At 35.7% G+C, this 20,838-nt stretch overlaps 1 protein-coding gene across 1 annotated transcript; it reads left to right on the forward strand.

Annotated features, from left to right (window-relative positions):
• Positions 1 to 928: 928 nt before the first annotated feature.
• Positions 929 to 14,744, forward strand: LOC308420894 (testis-expressed protein 52-like; the record flags this gene model as incomplete). Its single annotated transcript, XM_080917155.1, has 2 exons — positions 929 to 943; positions 14,154 to 14,744. 2 exons carry the CDS (start codon positions 929 to 931, stop codon positions 14,742 to 14,744), a joined length of 606 nt encoding a protein of 201 aa, XP_080773281.1.
• Between the last annotated feature and the right edge of the window lie 6,094 nt (positions 14,745 to 20,838).

Genomic DNA, 20,838 nt, shown 5'->3' on the forward strand with positions numbered 1-20,838 from the left:
ACATTGCTTTGTGATTAGTTTTGTATTAGAAGTTTAGCTTCTCTAAATATTTTCTCCCATGAAGGGACCACTGATAATAAGTTATTCCTGATAAAAGGGGAGAAAAGTAGTGTCCCATGAAAGGACATTTGATATTGTTATTATCCTATTTAGGATATTAAAAACTTCAAACTAAATAACAATCAAAGAAACAAGAAAATTCTATCATATGCAAGTGTGTTATCTCATGGGGAAAATCCCTTCCCACCATTCTTGGAATTTAGATGTTGGTGTTCTGTAATGTTGATCTGAGAGAAGAAAGAGCTGACAGTGATCTTAAAGCTGGAGAGGCCAAATTTCAGGTGTCCACAGCCCTCTTCTTATGGACTTTTGCAGTGATGTGGTATTTGCTGTGATAGAGAAAGTTTGAAATCACTGAGGTCTGAGCGAAACATTCCCTGGCAGCCTTCTATCTGCACAATGGATTCTCTGAAGTTCTGAACACAAGACTGCTCACAAATTTCGGAGAAGCTAGTGACTTCCCCATGGGTTTTAAATTAGTCATTGCTTAATGGATTATTTTTTGAAGGAAAAATGGAAGTTACAGCTAATAATCAAGAGAGTGTAGGGATCCTATCAAAGAATCAGGAACCTTTAACCAATGCCAAGAAGTAACCTTGTCCACAAGATGTCAATTACACTTTAGCCATATCTACTTCCATGCCATAATGTGAAACAAATAATAAGAGAGAGAGAAGGAAGAAACAGACAGTCAGCCCTTATCATGGGAAAGTGGGATCAGGTGGGACAGACAAATGTCGCCAGGAAGGGATCTCAAACCTTACTCCTTCCTTTGTCTCCTGTCTTCATGACCTACATTTGGATGCCAGCTCTCATTGAGGCTCCACTTCTCAGTTCTTAGCAGCATGATTAACCCATGATTGTAAGAATGGTTCCTGGGAAGGTAAGTAGTGTCAAATGGCCAGTATCTTAAAGACAGCAAACCTAGGTGAGTGTGGTGACTCTTTGGAGGCTGCTTTAGTGAGACAGTTTGTTTAAGGGGATTAGGGGGAAACAAAAACAATTTAAATGATTAGAGCCTAGGTAGAGTCATCCAATGAGTGTACATGAGTGTCTTGGGCCAGGGCAAGGAAGATGCCTCACGAGCACAAGAAGGAATTTTAGGTACTTGTTGAATATGACATTGTAAGGGGAAAGGAAATTTAACCTGACTACTGAGTTACCTGATCTCCTCCTATGGGACAAGGGCGACTTGCACAGGCATGAGAGAGCAATCCCACAATCCTATTACTGACAATATCTAGGCAGTATTTTCACGTTTTAGACATGCCTTTACTCCACTATTGCTCCAGGCCTGCTTCACATGGCTTCACAGATTCCTGGTTCAGTTATTTCCACAACTGGAAATAAAAGTTTCATCTTGGCATCTAGTTTATAAGATACATTCTATCACCACAGGACGGTCTACTGGCCACCAAAGCTTGAATACAGGAAATGTTGCCTAGTTCAGGCTCTATATCCATCATTAGGAATTCGAAAACTTCACTAGGGTCACTCATAGATTCCTGGGAGTTTCCATTACACTAGGTTTCTATATTGGCCCTAAATAGCATTAGTCTCTCTTAGCATCCCCTACCCTTGTCCATCTTCTGTAATCATCCAAGGTTCCCTGCAGTGGAACTGGGACATCAAACCAGTCTTAAAACCTTTAACCTACAATATGTTCTGACTGCAAGATATGCAAGAGTAATGCTAGCCTGGGATTTGGGGGAGCCATCAAACAATGACTGGTCCAAATTTTGGTGCACACCAACTGTCTAGATGTGTCATTCTGTAAGTAACCAGGAACCAGAGGCTAGGAAATACAGAGACCCAGGATAGAAACAAATACACCTGGGCATTTATTTATTTATTTATTTATTTATTTATTTATTTATTTATTTATTTATTTAAATAACTTTATGTACTTTTCACTGGTGCCCTCGAGCTTGCCTACTCCCACAAATTTCCCCAGATCCTCTTTTACATTTGAGCAAATGGGGGCTACCCTGAGTGTCCCCCTACCCTGGAAAATTAGACCTCTGAGAGGCTAGGCAAATCTTCTCCCACTGATGCCAAAAAAGAAAACCCAGCAAGAATTACATACCCCATATAAAGATTTTGGGATAGACCACAGTCCAGTTATTAAAGAACCTACATAAAGACAAAGCCCCACATCTGCTACATATCTGCAGGGAGGCCTAGGCCCAGATCAGATCATTTATGCTCTATAGTTGGTGGTTGAGTATCTGAGAGCCCCAAATTTCCAGGATAGTTGACGCTGTTGGTCTTCCTGTAGAGTTCCTGTCCTGTCTATGCCACATCTTAGTTGCCTCCCTTATCCGAGATTTCTGGCACAACTTAGAGTTTATCCCTACCTCCCCATCCCCATCAGCTGCTGATTTCTATTCATTCTGATGGCCATCCCACCACATCTCCTGTTCCTCCCCACATACAATCTTGAACCACTAACCAATCCCTTCCTTATTGCCCCCTCTCACATTCAGTTATCTCCCTTGGTTTGCCTCTTATGAGTATTTTATTATCCCTTCTAAATGAGCCTTCCTTTCTGTTTAGTTTTTTGGGTCTGTGCAGTGTATTATGGTTATCCTATATTTTATAGCTAATATTCTCTTTTGAGTACAAATCATGAGACCTCATGAAACTGCAAAGGTTTTTATAAGGCCATGGACACTGTCAATGGAAAAAAGACAAGAGCTGGGTCCAAAGAAGACACAGCACCCACTTCTCTGGTGTACTGTCTCCAGTGTCAGACTATACTTTCCACCTCCATTCCGGGACAAGGACCCAAAAGTATCAATTTGGCCCCTCTCCTTCCCGTTCTTATATGTAATTAAGAGAATGAAACATAAAAGATGAATATAAGAGTGATAATAGTCAATCAATAATTAATATTTATTATTACTTTTAATAAAGATGTAGTTAAGATAATCAGTGATATAGGAAACAATATTTAAAATTCAACCAATTACAATTAACTTTTGATTGCATTTAAGAATTCCAGGAATCACATAATTCATAGAAGCCTCATTATCAAATAGTTGAAAAATCTATGTAAAAATTGAAGAGAAGGTCTTACTAACTTGGCAAGAAAAAGCATATCAGCAGACTCAGTGATCCGTAAAGCCTGCTGTGAGGTAACAAAAAGGAGATCACTGGAAAGATAAAATCAGCACAAAATAAAGAGGCAGAGAGTCACAGAAGCAATTGGGGAAAACTACTGTGAGAAGATTTGATTTGGTACTTACTTTTCAACAAATATCATAATAAAGGTTCTAAATATATTCATCAATTATTACTGTACAATCTAATGGAAAAACAAAATGAAATGGAGAGGATGGTATGATAAAGGATAGACTAAGAAAAGACTTCTACTTTTTAAGATAAAACATTTATTGTTTTATATAAACAGATTCCCAGTCAATGAGTAACACAAGCAACAATGTATTTCATGTCCTATTGTACAAATTACATGTTATGACTTGCTAATAGATTCATTAGCAAGGTTAATGTTCATTCATCATTTTTAAAAAAAGTTTTGTTCCTTCAAACGATGAAAGTTGCTAGAAAATTCACAGGAAAAAAAGTTCAGTCTATGAGTTACAGACTAGTAATTGGCAGAGAAGAACAGTTCTATATTTCCTATTGTAAACAAATACTGTGGTGTCTACAGGAATATCACAAATACCTCTGTGTAAGCTATGCTGTCAGTGACATTTGCACAGAGCTGACATTACTGTCTGAGACACACTTCATTTCAAATGCAAAAGTAAAAAACTTTACCCATGGTGCCTACTATTTTGCTTAATCAGCCATCTATGTCTATTGGTACTGAAGAAAGGAGAAGTTTGGCGTTATGCTGGACTCCTTGAATCCTGGGAAGTTATTATCATTTTATGATATAGTTGAATATAGTAATGATCTTATATTTCGATTATTTTTATTATTGCATCCTGTGTTTAAGACATCAATTATACTACTTCATTTGAAGAAATATTTTTAAAAGCTATTTTTATGCTTTAGTTTATTATAGTGAACTCAAAAGGAAAAACATAAGACAGACAAATTTAACCAAGTAAACACTCAAACACCCACTTGCCTAGTTCCAAATTCTACACATCTCAGCAAACTTCTATACAAATAGAATGGCCATCATGAAGCTATGAGACTTCCATTAAGACCTTCTGTTTTCATTATCAGTTTCTTTTGATTGAAAATATATATGACCCTTATCATGATAATCTTCCCCATTTTTCATTATTCCTTCTTTCCAGGTCTTTTTTTTTTTTTTTTTTTTTTTTGCTTTAAAAATAAATTTAAAAACAAAACAAACTAACAAGAAAAAGACTCCATAAAACACCCCAGAATTTTTAAAAAATAAATGAAACTACATAGTAGTAGAAGAAACAAACAACATAAATATACACATAATTAAAATACAAAATCAGAAAATAAAATATTGAGTATACATACAAATATAAAAACTGAAGAAAATATCAATATTAACGCAATGTAATATGAAAAAAAATGCTATAAACTTTTTAGTTCATACTTTCTTAGCTCTCTATTACTGGGAATGCGTCCTACCATAAAATATAGCTTATATACTCATTGAGACTTCACTGGAGTCTCATTTTTTTTTTTTTTTTTTTTTGCCTTTACAAGCAGTTGTAAACTAGAGTCAGTTCTTTAGTTAGAAAACTCAAGTCTAAGTGAATCAAAGACCTTCCTATAAAACCAGGTACACTGAAACTAATAGAACAGAGAGTGGGGAAGAGTTTAGAACACATAGAAATAGGGGAAGTTTTCCTGAAAAGAACACTAATGGCTTATGCTAGATGATCAAGAATCTACAAGTGGTACATCACAAAATTGCAGAGCTTCTCAAAGGCAAAGGACTCTCTCAAAAGGACAAATCTTCAACCAACAGATTGGAAAAGGGTCTTTGCCATTATTACATCTGATACAGGTCTCCTATCCAATATATTCAAAGAATTCAAGAAGTTAGACTTTAGAGAATCAAATAATCTTTTTAAAAATGTGGTACAGAGTTAAACAATGAATTCTCTAATGAGGAATATTGAATGGCTGAGAAGCACCTAAAGAAATGCTCAACATCTCTAGTCGCCAGGAAAATGCATAATAAAAGAAGCCTGAGATTCCACCTCACACCAGACAGAATGGCTAAGATCAAAACTCATGTCACACCAGATGCTGGTGAGGATATACAGAAAGATAAGCACTCTTCCTTTGTTGGTATGATTGAAAGCTGGTACAACCACTCTGGAATTAGTCTGGAAAATTCTCAGAAAATTGGACATAGTACTACCTGAAGACCCAGCTATTGTACTTTTTGGCACATACCTAAAAGTCACTCCAACATATAACATAGACACATGCTCCATCACGTTCACAGCAGACTTATTTATAATAGCCAGAAGTTGGAAAGAATGCAGATGTTCTTCAGCAAAGGAATGAATATAGAAAATGTGATATATATATATATATATATATATATATATATATATATATATATATATATATATATAATAGATTACTACTCAGCTATTAAAATCAATTACTTCATGAAATTCCTAGGCAAATGGATGGAACTTGAAGCTATCATTTTGAGTGAGGTAAACCAGTTACAAAAGAAATTCATAGTATGTACTCACTGAAAATTGATACTAGCCCCAAAACTCAGAATATCCAAAAAACAATTCTTACAAACTATGAAGATCAAAGAGAAGGAAGATCAGAAGGTGGATGCCTCAGCCTTTCTCAGAAGGAAGAATAAAATGCTCATGGGAGGAAATAAAGAAACAAATACAAAAGCAGATATTGGAGAAAAGATCAACCAAAAACTGCCTCATCTCGGGATCCATCCCATATGCAGCCACTAAACCCATGAACTATTGCTCATGCCAAGTAGTGCTTACTGGCAGGAACCTGATATGCATGCCTCTCTAGAGGCTCTGCCAGAGCCATACTGATATAGAGGAGAATGCTTACAGCTAACTATCAGATTGAACAGGAGGATCCCAATGAAGGAGGTAGAGAAAGGACTGAATGAGCTGAAAGGGTCTGCAACCCCTTGGCAAGAACAAAATTATTTACTAACTAAACCCACCACAGCTCCCATGCACTAAGACACCAACTATTGAGTTCTCTTGGAGAGACCCATGGCTCCAAGTGCATATGAAGCAGAGGATAGCATTTTCTGACATCGATGGGAAGAGAGGCTTTTAGTCCAGTGAAGGCTCATTTTCTCAGTGTAGGGGAATACTAAGTTGCTGAGGTGGGAGAGGTTGGTTGGGAGAGGGAGCATCTTTATGGAAGCGATGGAAGGTGGAGGGTTATGGTATTAGAGGAAGGGGATAATGTCTAAAATGTAAATGCAGAGAATAACCAATAAAAAAAATTTAATTAAAAAAAAAAAAAAAACATGTCCACTTGCTTCTCTCAGTGCTGGAACCTGTACAGGCCCTGCAAATGCTGCCAAAGTCTCTGTGAGCTCATATTAGTGTGAATCCTGATTGGAAGGTCTTCTTTACTGTGTGTCTTACATCCCCATTGGCTGCATCTGTTTTGTCGGCCGAGTTCCCTAATCTCTGAGAGGAGGGAATTGATGAAGACATTCAATTCCATGTGGAACTGTGAGTCCCAAGGTCTCTCACTCTCCCAGGTCTTCTGGTTGTAGATCTATGTATTAATTTCCATCTGCTGCATGAGAGAGCTTATCTAATGCTCGCTGAGAGAGAGACTAATTATGGGAATAGTATAATGTTATTAGAGGTCATGTGACTGATACTTGTTCTTAGTAGTACAATAGTATTTGGTTTTTCCATAAGTCCATATAGTACAGGCCTTTTATTTTGGGGCACTGAAACACACATGGGTTCTATCTAACTGAAGTTGGCCTTGAATTTAATCAGAGATTGATTGCTTACACCCATAACATCTGTGCCAACATCCCACTAGCATACTATGTAAGCAAGTCACCAATGTAGATCATAGAAACTTCAACCCAGTTACTAGTAACCTTCTTTCTTTGGTAGCATGCAAAGTACTGTCTAATGCCATGAATACTAGTCAACAATGAGGAAGACTTTAGTAAATATGTCACTTCTACTTCTCTTAATGAGACAGGTAAGAGTTCTGATGTATATATCTACCACAAAAAATAAATTAAGAAACAAACACTAAAACTGTATGAGAGAAGAAGACAAAAGATAAAACTAAGCCTAACTAGCTTTTGACCTCTTTCAGAATACATGTGCTCTTTTGCCTATATGTCCAACCTTGTTTCTTTCAACACTAAACTTTCTCAGTCTCCTTTCTAAGTATTATGCTGTATCAGTTCTTAAAATTGCTTGCAAATGTTAACCTGGGCGTTATAGGCTAGGACATGTTCATGTAAAAAAGCATACTAATTAATTTCTGAGGTTTGTAGACTTTGATTAACATTATATATTCTAAGTCCAACCATTTTTCTAAAATTTCCTTGTTTACATTTTTACAGATTAATAATATTCCATTTTTGTATGTGCATGTATTAGAATTGTATATATTGATAAACATCTAGTTTGGTTACATTTTCTTCTTATTTTTAATAGAAATTAACTCATCATAACATCATAGTGTATTACAGTTTAGAAAAAAATTATATATTTTAGAATATTTTTAACACAGAATAATCTTAGCAGTGAAACAGTATAAAAGTTTGTATATTTCAGTGTGTGTGACTGTAATTCATGCCCAGGCTTCTTTTAATTTAAAACAATAGAGAAGGTTGATATATTTTATTTTGAGCAGTTTTTTATTTACAGACAAATTACAAATGACAGAAAACAATAAATGCAGATCTTTCATACTCTTACATCTAACAGTTTTGAGGAAAACCAGAGTAGTAAACTTCCAGTATAATTTTGTGCAGCATTTAGTAACTGCAAAGAAAGTGATTTTTTTTATAATTTACAACATATTACTAAATTAATACTTCTAGAAATAAAAAAAACGTAAAGAAAAGAAAAACATGTTGTACAGATGAGCCTTCCAAGTGTAAGTCATTTCTGAAGTGTGGACTATTGATCAACTGTATCCTGTACATGTACTGTTTCCAAGGCCCTGGCCTGGATCCACAGCTCTGGAAACAAAGCCTTTGAGGTATAAGCAAATGTGGAATCTGTTGGCCTGACTTAATAAACTGATAACCACAAAGGAGAGAATTCACATAGGTTACAAAAAACTGGAAAAGTTTGAAATGAGATTGGTTGATAAAGCATAATGCACAGGCAAAATTGGCTAAAGTGGAACATGTAGAATTTTAACACACAAAAGGTTAACTGAATTAATTTTAAAGTTGTTGTCAGCTGGGCTATATCTAGCCAAGATTTTGTTTCTCTCATAGTGGTTTTTCTTTCAACTCAAGGTCAACATCAATGCGGTCTTAAAACATCAACAGGGGTAAATTTGATTCTATGGGAGCCTCAGGCTATTGCTTGTATTTCTCTCATTCTGTGGCTGTATCTGTCCCCAAATGCCCATTCACATAATCATTTCCCTCATATATTAATAATTGAACTTACAAGGTTAGACATAAAGTTCTCAACAAAAGCACTGTGAGGAAAGGAATTCTAAATTTATTCTGTAAACTGAAATAATCAAAGCTGTTTAAATCATGTTTAATATAAATTTCACATGCTTTTAGGTCTATTAATTTTCAAGCTGTGTCAGTAGAAAGTTAGTGATTAAAATCTGGATTTATAGAAAGATTATGTATTAAGCTCCATATTCATTATAAGTGCTATTTTACTAAATGCGAATGAATTCTATAAAAAAAAAAACATGTTTGAAAGAATTACAGAGATAAAGTTTTGCAAATACCTAGATCTGGAATACACATTAGATATAAAGATTTTAATTTACAGGGCTGAAGAGATAGCTCAAGTGAGAACTGAGAACTTTTACTGGGAACCAGACTAAAGTCACTTCCTAACACAGAGAGCTAACAGTTGTCAATACCTTCCATTTCAGGAGATTTGACATGGTATCCTGACCCCAACAGTTGCTACTTTCATAATATATATATATATATATATATATATATATATATATATATATATATATATATATCAAATAAAATTTAAATGTTTTAGGTGGTTTATTGTAGACATATTAAAACTTTGTACAATACAGCAAAAGAGCTTCCTGGTGTAATACAGTCCCAGGTATAAGAGGTACAATTACATCAAAACTCAGCATCAAAACTCAGCTCAAAGTACACATGACCACAAAGATGGGCCCTATGGCTTAAGGGCCTAGGATCTTGTATTGTCTCTCACCAAGACAGTGTAGAGGTCAGCAGGCCATAAAGTACTTGTGACAACTCCCCTAAGGATAGATTCTACTGGTGGAGAAACCAAACTAAAAATAAATGTCTTAGAAGGGTGAGTCCAACATAAGCATTTAGGGGAATTTGGATGATCTCTGGCTCTACAAATAGCAAAGGTCATTAAGAACATCTTCTTTAAGTCCTCTAGGTAGAAAACAGGTATTGATTTCTCTTTTTTGAGGAGACATCCCTATGTGGTTAACGTTCCTGGTTTCCTTGGTGATCTGTGGACTCAAAGTCTTTTTTGCTCCCAGAAGAAGGCTTTAAAAAATATTTCTGCCAAACATCCAAACAAACTTTTAGCACCTTTTTTCCCCACTGTGTAAGCTTCCATATTAAACATAAATCCAACTCAGAGGGCCCCCACCAAAACACGGCCTCATCAGATTTACTCTTTTTTCTACATTACCTCACACCTTTAAAATCCATTCCCACCTATATTCCCCAGACTTCTGCTTGAATGAATTAGAAAACTCACTAAGATCTTTAGTAATATAGCAAAATGCATGGACCATACTTTCTATCTCTTTCTGGGAGCCTGCTTAGCCTTAAGTATGGTTACAGTTCTAGAGGCAGCTATGGGGGTCTTGGTGGAAATCAGTATTGTCTTGCTTGGAATTTTCCACAGAGAACGAAGGATTAATTGAAACTGAAAGAGAATATGAATGAAACCCATGTGTGAGACACACACACACACACACACACACACACACACACACAGAGAGAGAGGGAGAGAGAGAGAGAGAGAGAGAGAGAGAGAGAGAGAGAGAGAGAGAGAGAGAGAGAGAGAGAGAGAGAGAGAAGGGGGTGGATCTCCACTTGGATAGCTATGTGTAAGTCTTAATGGATACAAGAGGCCACATGGATTTGCACTTTACCTGAGTTTGGTTCCAGGAAAGACACATACAAGAAAGGGTTAGCTCAGGATGATGGACTCTGGGGTAGCCAAATCTAGGGAATGTAGGACTGTGGTGCTGAGGCTGAAGATTTGGAAATGTGGACATAGACCAGGATTGGACAACGAGCTCCTGGCCTGACTATCTAATGTGGGAGATGGGCTACCTGTCATGGGGAATGACTCTTATTAGGTGCAGGAGATGTCGTTTACTTTAAGTTTTGTAACAAAAGTGTGTACTGTTTTCTTTAAGAGTAGTAATTTCATAGAATAAGCCATGTTGAATAGTTACTAATACTTATTTTTCAACATATCAAAGAATTTAAGGCAAACAAAACAAACAGCCTGGTAGAAAGATAGAATGTTTTATAGATCTGAAATTTCAACAATTGACTATCAACGAATCAGCTGTGTTTAAACTCTTAATTTGGGAAAGATGCAAGTGGATAAGCATATTTTGCCATAAATTCATGTTCCTTTTAACACTTTAACCAAATTTCTCCTAACCATTCTCAGGCAGAGTGTGAGTTCTATGTCCATATCCTTGACTAGCTGCTTTCTCTTGGCACTTTTGATCTAAAAAGTATAACAAAGAATGTATTATATGATAGGTCATGTCTATTTTACCCTCAAATTCTATTACCCTGATGAGAAAAGTTGCCATGATGTAGGAATACAAAGCTATGTCTGAGGGCTTGTGAGGTTGGGAGGGTCTATGTATAAGTTCTCTGTTGGTACTCTTGAGTTTTGTGGATTTTGTATTATTCTCATCCAGTTTCCAGACTTCATAGAGACAATGATGACCTTGACTATGATCATAGATGACTACACATATGTCTCATCTGTTAAAATTACTAGTTTGCTTTTGAAGAGTTCTCAGGTTCTGTTTCCAACATCCAAATGCTGCGTGATAATCACTTATAACACAAGTTCCAGATGTATAATGCCTTTTTGTGATATCTGTGTTTAGCATTCCGCTGGCAAACAGTCACATATAAAAGCAAAATTCTCATACAAAAAATAAATTTAAAAAAAAAAGGAAGATAAATATTCTCTAACCTCCACTGTTCCCTCTGCTTTTAATCAATTTTCTGTTGTATTACTCTGTAGGGTTAGATTTTTCAAATATACTTCAATAAAGGATCTTAAGCTCTTCAAACTCCCTTCTAATTCAACACCCACTAGATGTAATGGAAAAAAATGTTAGTATGAAATAAGGGTTTCAGACCTATTTAGAAATAGTTCTTGTTGCCATTACAATCTTTGTTGTTCTTATTCCAGTTTATTAGCAAAACACCAACTTGAATCAGCAGCAATGCCTCAATCTAATAGAAACTAATAATATCTCTCCAATTGTCTTAGGTACATTGAAGTGGCAAAGAACAGCCTGAATACAATGTTCTTTGGTGCCTTTTTTCTATGAGGTTATGTCAAGCCAAGATCAGTGAAGAAAGCACAGTGGACCAATATCAAAGTGTCAGAGAGGATAAGCCAGACAAAGCCCAATGAATAGCAGCAAAGAGTTGCAAAACATCTTCAAATTTCCGTTGGGTTTTATTTGAAATCTTTCTCAGCATCATGTGTCCTCTTAAGTGTCTGTTCCAGGAACACATCACATCCCCCTTCCTCAGGCAGCTTCTAGAATAAACCCCTTGTGTGTCCACAGTAAAACATCCTCTCATATGTCAGCTTTATAAAAGCATCCATTCACACAACAGTTTGCAGTGAAGCATTACACCGAGTCTCCAACAAAACCAGAAATCCCTACTTCATTGCCGTTTTTAAGAGTCTACTGCATATAGCCTATATGTTGAATAATATAGTATTCTGAGAGCCAGATTGTAGTGGTACACATTGACAATCACAGCACTTGGGACTTTAAGATTGTAGAATTAATATTTCAAGACAAGTCTGGTTTCTATAAGTAGTTTGATGTCAGTCTTGGCTTCAAAAAACCTTGTCTTAATAAAGGAAGGAAGCTAGGACCAGAGAGAGAAAGAGAGGAAGGAATTTTTAAAAAGGAAGTAGAAAGGAAGGAGGGAAAGAGGAAGGGAATCAGGAAGAGAGGGGGAAGAAATAAACAAAGAAAGGAAGGAAGGAAGGCAGGAAGAAAGCAGGAAGGAAGAGATGCTGCTTTATTCAGGAAGATGTCATGTGCTAACAAGATCAGAAATGTTCTAAGTCATTCTCAGTCATTCATAATTTTATAGCCAGGGTCCTAGACATTCTTGACTTGATACCAGTAAAAATAACTTTACCATTAAATAGGATCTGAAAAATAGACTCATTGAATTTGGAATCATTTGTATGTCAGTACACTGTGGTTATTTCCCTTCCAGAAATAATAAGTAAATTCTACAGTGTCTCACCGATGGGGAAGTATCACTGACATCTTTCTGTCTATTGCATCAGCACTCAGAATATCACTTCAAAAATTAGTGTTCTTAGACTCTTATCTTATTAATAAAACTTGTACACACTGAAATGATACTCATGCAAAAAGACTCTAAAGAATGCTACTATAGCCTAAGTAATCTGATCGCCCCTCATATTACTCTATAAGACAATATAATAATTTACTAGGCAATGCAAACTGACCCTTATCATAAATTTTATGAGGTAAATAAAATTCTTACAAAAATGTTATATAGTATATTTGAAACTCAATGAAGACTAGGAAATTTTCCTCAAAATGTGTGATTAGTTCCTTGTGAATGGAGTTTATAAACCCATATTCTGTCCTGAATTCCACTTTCCTAAAGACTTACAAAGGAAACCTAGAAAAACTAATAACCCCCACCAAGATAAAACACTTGATTACACATTTGTTTAAATTAAATTCAGATTTCTTCACTCCAATTTCAGCTTTCCTTATTCATTCAGCCTTAATAAATGACCCTAATTAATAATTCTTCCTCTTTCTATGTGAATTCAACAGTTATTAAGTTAATTAACACATATTCCTCTAAAAATATATAGCTAAAAACTTACAAGAAGCATGCACATTGGGCATAGCAGGATACCAATCAGGGGTCATTAAATAAAAAACGTAAGTTAATTAAAGGCATTAAACTGTTTTAAGGCACAGTGATCTGACTTAAAAGTATACAGCCTTTTTCTGCTCTATTAAACTTGAATTGTGTTTTTGTATAACTCTGCCTTTTAGAAAAGCTCAACAATATCTATCTGGAAACAGAATATAAGAACATTTGAAATAGTAACAATCTGACAGAAACAGCCCATTGAACCTTACTCAGTGGTTTTCATTACAGACGTTCACAGGACAGAATTGCTTATCATGAGGAATGATTTCTTCCTGCAAGGTTGCTATTTCTTTTACTGGGGGATGCATTGTAACAGAGACTTGAAATGCCCATAGCAGGTGGCTGGCTCACACTGTCTTTTTTTCCCCTCTTCCTTCTATTCTGTACAACTTTATTGGCCGCTACTAATTGCAAAGTTTAGATTCAAGATCACCCAAATGTTCCTGAACTATACAATAGACATATATTCTATTTCAAATGAATTTAGAACCAATTTATTAATTGTATTTTAATTTCAATAAGGTATAACTGATTTGCAGGGGGAGGGGATGGGGTCTTGTGAAGGGGAAAATGGGAAATGGGATGGCTTTAGAAGTGTAAATAAATGGAGAGATGCCTCCTTGTGGGGGTCATCTAATCCTCATGAGTCCTGGGTTGGAGGAGGCTGTGCTTGTGCCCGAGAAGGAAAACAGGGCATCTCTGTCGCATCCTGGTTCTCTGCTGGCACAGCCCTTCTAGGCTCCCTTTCATGTCTCCCTAGATAAACCATGCCAGAGAATCCTTCCCAACCTCTCAGACTTGGACTCAGCGTGAGTTCCTCCTCCCCAAAGAGACCAAGGAGTTCCTGGGCTTCACCCTGCAAAGCTACCACAAACTGGCCCGGAAGCAGCCACCACTCACAGAGATGAAGTCTAAGGTGCGTCACCAGGTACTCTATCCTTGGAAGGATGCAGCCAAGCACACCTGGGGCTTTCACACCTGGCTTGATGTGGGACGCTTGCCTGCTACCTTCCCCACCAGACCAGACGTGCCCTATGACAGCAATGTCTGGCGCTGTTTGACTCACTCAGATGCCCACCGGCTCCCTGCTGCACAGCCTGGCATCCCTCCGCCCTCCTGGATGGGCCCACACAACTTCCTGTCCTTCATCAGTGCTACCCCCATCTTTGCGGACATGAACAGAAAGAAGCAGATAATTGCGAGAACAGAGAAGGAGCTGAAGGAAGTAGAGAAACTCAAGTTGAGGAGCGAACTAAGGGCTCCTCCGCTCGATGCCCACGGCAATATCCTACCTCCACCAAACTTCAGGAAGACAACAACAAAGAGGAAGTCACCTGCCAGGCTATGCTGAGTTCGGCGGCCTTCCTGTGCACACTGCATTAGTAGAACAAGGGGGCTATGAAGAACACCTGGAATCTAGACAGAGCCCCGAAATGTCGTCAGGCAGGGGTGATAGAGGCCTGTGATCCTAGCACTCTGACCGTGGAGCAAGAAGATCTGAAGATGGAGACCAGCATGGACCACGCACTGAGATGGGGAAAATGAAGAAAGCAGCGACTGGATAATTGGGTTAGGGTGGAGCTCAGCGATAGACACACAGATATAAAAAGAATCTTGGTGAGGGGCTGGAGAGTTGGCTCAGCAATTAAGAGCACTGGAGTTCAATTCGCAGCACCCACATAGCAGATCACAATCATCTGGAAGTCCGGTCTGGGGGGATCTCACTCTCTCTAATGACTTCCACTGATACCGTGCTAACAAGAGCCGGTGAGACATTCACATACCTAAAATAGTAAAATTAGCATAATAAAGTATGTAACAAAAAACAAAAAAAAGTGTAAATAAATAAAATAACTGATAAAAATGAAAACAAAAACACCATCAATATTAACAGTGTCTAATGTGATTCTTGATACCTGTAACAGCTACAAAATGTAAAGCTGTCTTAACAGAGGAGGAGCTGTTTCCCTTAACTAGCTCCAAGCCTGGTTCTTTAGACTACATTCAAAGAATGAAGACACTTCTAAATTTTCAGTGCCATTATTTCTTTAACATGTACTATTTCTGCACCAGCATCATTTCTGGTCTAAAATTAAATACGTACAACATTGGATAAAGTGCAGTGATTTATCAGGTATCTTTAAAGTTTTTCTTTGTTATAATTCAGTTATTCACTTCAATCAGAATTCTGTAAAGAGTATTGCAATGTAATGTAGTACTCTATTTTTATATTCTTTATAAAATATTTTTATATTTACCTTAGATTTACCTTTTGTAATTACAAATATTAAAGTGTAATAAAGAGTTGAATCCTAAGTGTAAGCACTGACATTCTGTAGTGGGTTTGGCTTAAAGTTGTTTATATTCTAATGTTAATTTTGTTCCTCACAACTGCTTACAAGAATGTTTCAGTGTCTGCAAGTATATTCTGGGAACCTGCCCTCAGCTGGTTTTGATCAGTAAATAAATATGGTGGCTCTTAATGGTTTGACAGGGCCTATAGACGTGGGAACTCAGGATTCACGGGCTTGGGATTGAGAGAGGAGGAGGCAGGAAATGGTCCTCTATCCCTGGAGAAAGGATGCTGCCCAGTTGAGCAGAATTCTGAGTCTAAAACAGCCAAGATAAAACATGGAATGTAATAAATATTAACTCGATACTAACCACATAGAGATTAAGCAATGGCTCAAATACTGAGCTAAATAAGACATTAAAAACTATTTATATGTCTTTTATTTGGGAGCACAAACAATAGTTAACAGGTCTCGAACCTGCTAATAAAATTTATTATTAGTTAAAATTAACTAAAAATAACTAAAATTAGTTATTTAATTCAACAACATTCTTCTAAGAATACTATATTAATTTCGATATTCTTGATAAGTGCTTTTTCTGTAAATTAAATAAGCATTTAAAGTTATTTTAATCCTTTCTTTTAGTATCTGGCAAAATAGCTTTTGTTTGTTCCTTGTTTTGCTAATGTTTATAAAAACCCAAATGGCAACATGAACCCCAATAGTAGTCATGAACAGCTTTTCCTAACTTAGACCATGTTTACTTATTTTTCTCCATTGAAAATTTTAGTTTATTCGTCTTGCTTTCTACTAAATTGATTTTTACATTAAAATTTAAGGACCTGCATAAAATGAGATTATATCTGATATATATTATGTACCTGTGTATCTTCCTGTAATCTATGGCACAGTTTTCTTTAGGTAAAATATTGATATTGATTTTACATAAACTATGTTGGTATACAATATATTTAACCTCTTCTTAATGTGATCAAAAGCGCATGAAATCTAAAATATGACACCATAATTTTAATTATAAAAGTATTTGTGAAATTCTTGCTGGAACATTAACCATTTATATTATTATAATAAAAAGATAATGCTAACAACTAAAAAATTCACCATCACAACTTGTAATTTCAGTCACTAGCTCTGAAGTTAGGACTGTATATTCTTTCCATTAATGTTTCTTAATGATAAATAGCACAGTTACATAAACACTTGTAAATTTAGCATCTGTGTCATAGAATACACACATGTATATACATATGTGTGTGTGTGTGTGTGTGTGTGTAAATTCCACCATTTTATGTACCTTGTATCTATTATATAATCTTTATTATATGTAATCATTTTAAATATTGGTCATTTTTTCATCAATTTGAATTTTCTTTATATTTGTAATCTTGAAATATTTTATAATTTGAGATATGCTTGTCAAATTTTATTTTTCTATATAGCATGCAAGATTGACATTTTTCTATATAGTGCACAAGATTCCTAGAACAGTGTTTTTGATTATCAATTGTGGTAACATTATTACAATGAACTTGTGCATAGTTCAAAAATCTGAGCCGGTGATAAGTTTTTACTGTGACAAATTTTCAGAAGTGAAAAACAAACAGCTTTGCAACCTTTGTCAATAAAGAAGGTATTGGCAATTCCACTTAACAGTTTTAACGAAGGAACTGTAGCTCTGAGCCTCCTGTAAAATCCTTACTAAAACTGCCACACTTGTGAGGGGAATAATTATCACTGTGGAGTAAGCATAAAAATACCCCACTAGAGTTCAGCTCCTAGATATAAAACATAAATTAGAAAAAAAATGGAATTTTATGAAAGTAACATAAAATGATTCAGCATATGGTTATTTACTGCTTATATTCTAAGATTATTTAAATAAACTAAACATTGAGCTAGGAATGCTTTTCATATGTAGAATCAATTTACTAAAATGTACTCATTTCTCTCCTTGACAAAGATACATTATAGTTCATGAGCCAACTTCTCTGTGAGTTCCCAAGTCCCATCTTCAAGCACTCTCTCTTCAGCATCCTGAATTAATCATATTGCATTCACTCTATAAACCTCATGTAGAAGTTCAATTGGTAGAACATAGTGAAGTCTCCCCTATACAATAGCAAACTATTTATGAAAAAAATACACAGTTCTAAACCCCCTTTCAGTTTGCTAATCTATCCCTGACCTCTTTATTTCAGAATATCATTTATTAATAAACATGAATACTTTGTAGCATCCAATAATGTGTTATTTCTTTTAAATTTATTTATTTTATGTGTCTGAGTACACTGTAGCTGTCTGCAGACACAACAGAAGAGGGAACCGGATCTCATTACAGATAGTTGGCCACCATGTGGTTGCTGGGAACTGAACTTAGGACCTCTGGAAGAGCAGTCAGTGTTCTTAAACACTGAATCATCTCTCCAGTCTTAATGTATTCTTACTTGATAGAATAAATTTATTTCTTATAAAGCCCAATACATAAGTAATTTTGGTATATCTTACATTACTACTTCATGTACTATTTTGAAAATACATATCAATTGTATTGTAGTTTTGTAACATTATTAGAAATATTTTATTTTTGTTCTAAAAAGCAATATAAGAAAAGCTCCATATATAATGTAGAAAATATATTTCAATAACAACTAAATAAAATTTTCACTGAAAAAATAGTACAGTAGCTTGTTTGTGATTAGAAGAGGATCAGACATCCTTCCTTAACATCTTCCTTAAGCAGCTTTCCATGAGCCATTCCTTATTTCTACAAAGCAAAATTGTTTTCTATTTCAGGAAATAAACGAACGTACCTACAACCCCCAGATGAAGAGACCATTCAATGAAACCTACCCCACGTTTTGTTTTTGAAGCCTTTTCATAAGCTTGGATGAAGCAGCCACAACAGCTGGGCACATGTCTGTCTCTTTCTGTTCTACTTGGCAACTATAATCATTTAGTTTGGAATTTTATACTTTCTTTTCATTCTCTCACTTTCTATTGACTCCAGGTCTATTCTAAAGCAAAAACCAAAGATTTGAATGAAAATAAACAAACATATTACACTGAAGTTAGTGTTTTTCCCTCCAATAACATCTCATTTTCTTTTATAAGAACCAAAAATTTGAAAGGTAAGTGACATCTTTCTTTATTTTTTGTTTATTCTTTTCTTTAGATGATTTTAAATTGAACAACTTTATTTTAAAAAACAAAGATAAATGTACAGATTTTAAGCATTTTTGCATAAAAGTATATGAATACATTTTTGTCTGTACTTACTTTTTTTAAAAACGTTTGATAGTATGCATTAAAATCTTACTAGTTACAATGAGCAAAAAGTACATGTAAAAGAAGATTTAACCTGGAAATAGTTAAAGTTTTCTTGGTGTGTAAAGATTAAGCATAATGGTTTTTCATTTTCTAATTTTTTTTTTGGCCTTTGTTTTTATTGAACTTCATATAATCTGTGAGTTCTTTCTGGGGTGTTCAGAGCTTTCTGGGGTTAGTATCCAATTATCAGTGACTGCATATTATGATGACTATTCAGTGTTACATGTGCAGGATCGTAGAGTAGATGGTGGTGCCATATATCCAACACAAATACAATCATGATTGGTTTACTTGATGCAGGAAAGTTCTTTGAAAAAAATCCAACACCCCTCCATGATAAAAGTCCTGGAGATTCAGATACAAGAAAAATGTCTCAAAATGCTAAAGTCAATTCACAGTTAACTCATGGCTAAAATCAACTTTTATGAGGAAAAACTCAAAGCATTTTACCTAAAATCAGAAGTAAAATGTGATTGTGTGCTTTCTTCTTACCTATTCAGTTTAGTGGTTGAAGCCTTCTTTTCTCTTTTATTAGTTTCCTTTATTATTTCATAGTGAAAGCCTTCCCTCTTATTTTCCCATTTTTTAAATTTGACATTTTCTGTATTTATATTTCAAATATCTCCTTTTTGCCAGCTCCTCTTCCCCCTCCCCCTCCACTTGCTTCCAAGTAGGGGCTCCCTCTCCCAAACACCCTCTCTATCTCATTGCCTTGACATTCAGCTACACAGTGAAAACTTGCCTTTACTAGACAAAAGGCCTCTTTTCCTATTGTTGCCAGACAAACTGCTACATATGCAACTCGAGCCATGGGTCTCTCCATGTGTGCTCATTTGTTGGTGTTTTATTCCCTGGGAGTTTTGGAAGGTTTGGTTGGTTGATAATGTTGTTCTTTCCATAAGATTGCAAACCCTTTAAGCTCCTATAGCCCTTTCTCTAGCTCTTTCATTAGGATCCCCTTATTGAGTCTAATGGTTAGCTGTAAGCATCCTCAACTGTATCTGTATGTCTCTGCCAGAGCCTCTGAGGAAGCAGCCATATTTGGTTTCTGCCAGTAAGCACTACTTGGCCTCATCAATAGTTCTTGGGTTTGGGGGTTGCCTATGGTGTGGATCCCCAGGTGAGGTAGTTTCTGAGTGATATTTTCTTCAATCTCTGATCCTCTATTTGTCCCTGTGTTTCCTCACATGAGTGTTTTTTTTTTTTTTCTCCCTTCTAAGAAGTACTGGGGCATTATCTTTCTGGCCTTTTTTTTTTTTTTTTTTTTTTTAATTTTATAAAGTCTGTGAATTGTTTCCTGGTTATTCAGAGCCCTTTGGGGCTAGTATCTGCTTATCAGTGAGTTCATACCATGTTTTTTTTTTTTTTGTGTGTGTGTGTGTGTGTGTGTGTGATTTGGTTACCTCACTCAGGATAATAGATTCTAGTTCTGTCAATTTTCCTAGGAATTTTATGAAGTAATTATTCCTAATAGCTGTATAGTACTCTATCCTGTAATCATGTAAATGTATCCCAATTTCTGTATCCATTTTTTTGTTGAAGGACATCTGGGTTCTTTCTAGCTTCTACCTATTATAAATCAGGCTGTTATGAACATGGTGGAGTACTGAATATTTTAAAGGAAAAACAAGACATGGAAGGAAGTTAAATGAACTGAATACAAGTAGGCTAGGAAGACGCTATAATATCTTTATTTGAAGATGACACAATATTGTAGAAAAGTGACCTTAAATTTATATCAGGTATTTCCTATAACTCATAAACATTTGCACAATAGTAGTAGGGTAAAATGTTAACTAGGGG

Source organism: Micromys minutus, assembly GCF_963924665.1.
Source record: "Micromys minutus genome assembly, chromosome: 5".
Taxonomy (NCBI): domain Eukaryota; kingdom Metazoa; phylum Chordata; class Mammalia; order Rodentia; family Muridae; genus Micromys; species Micromys minutus.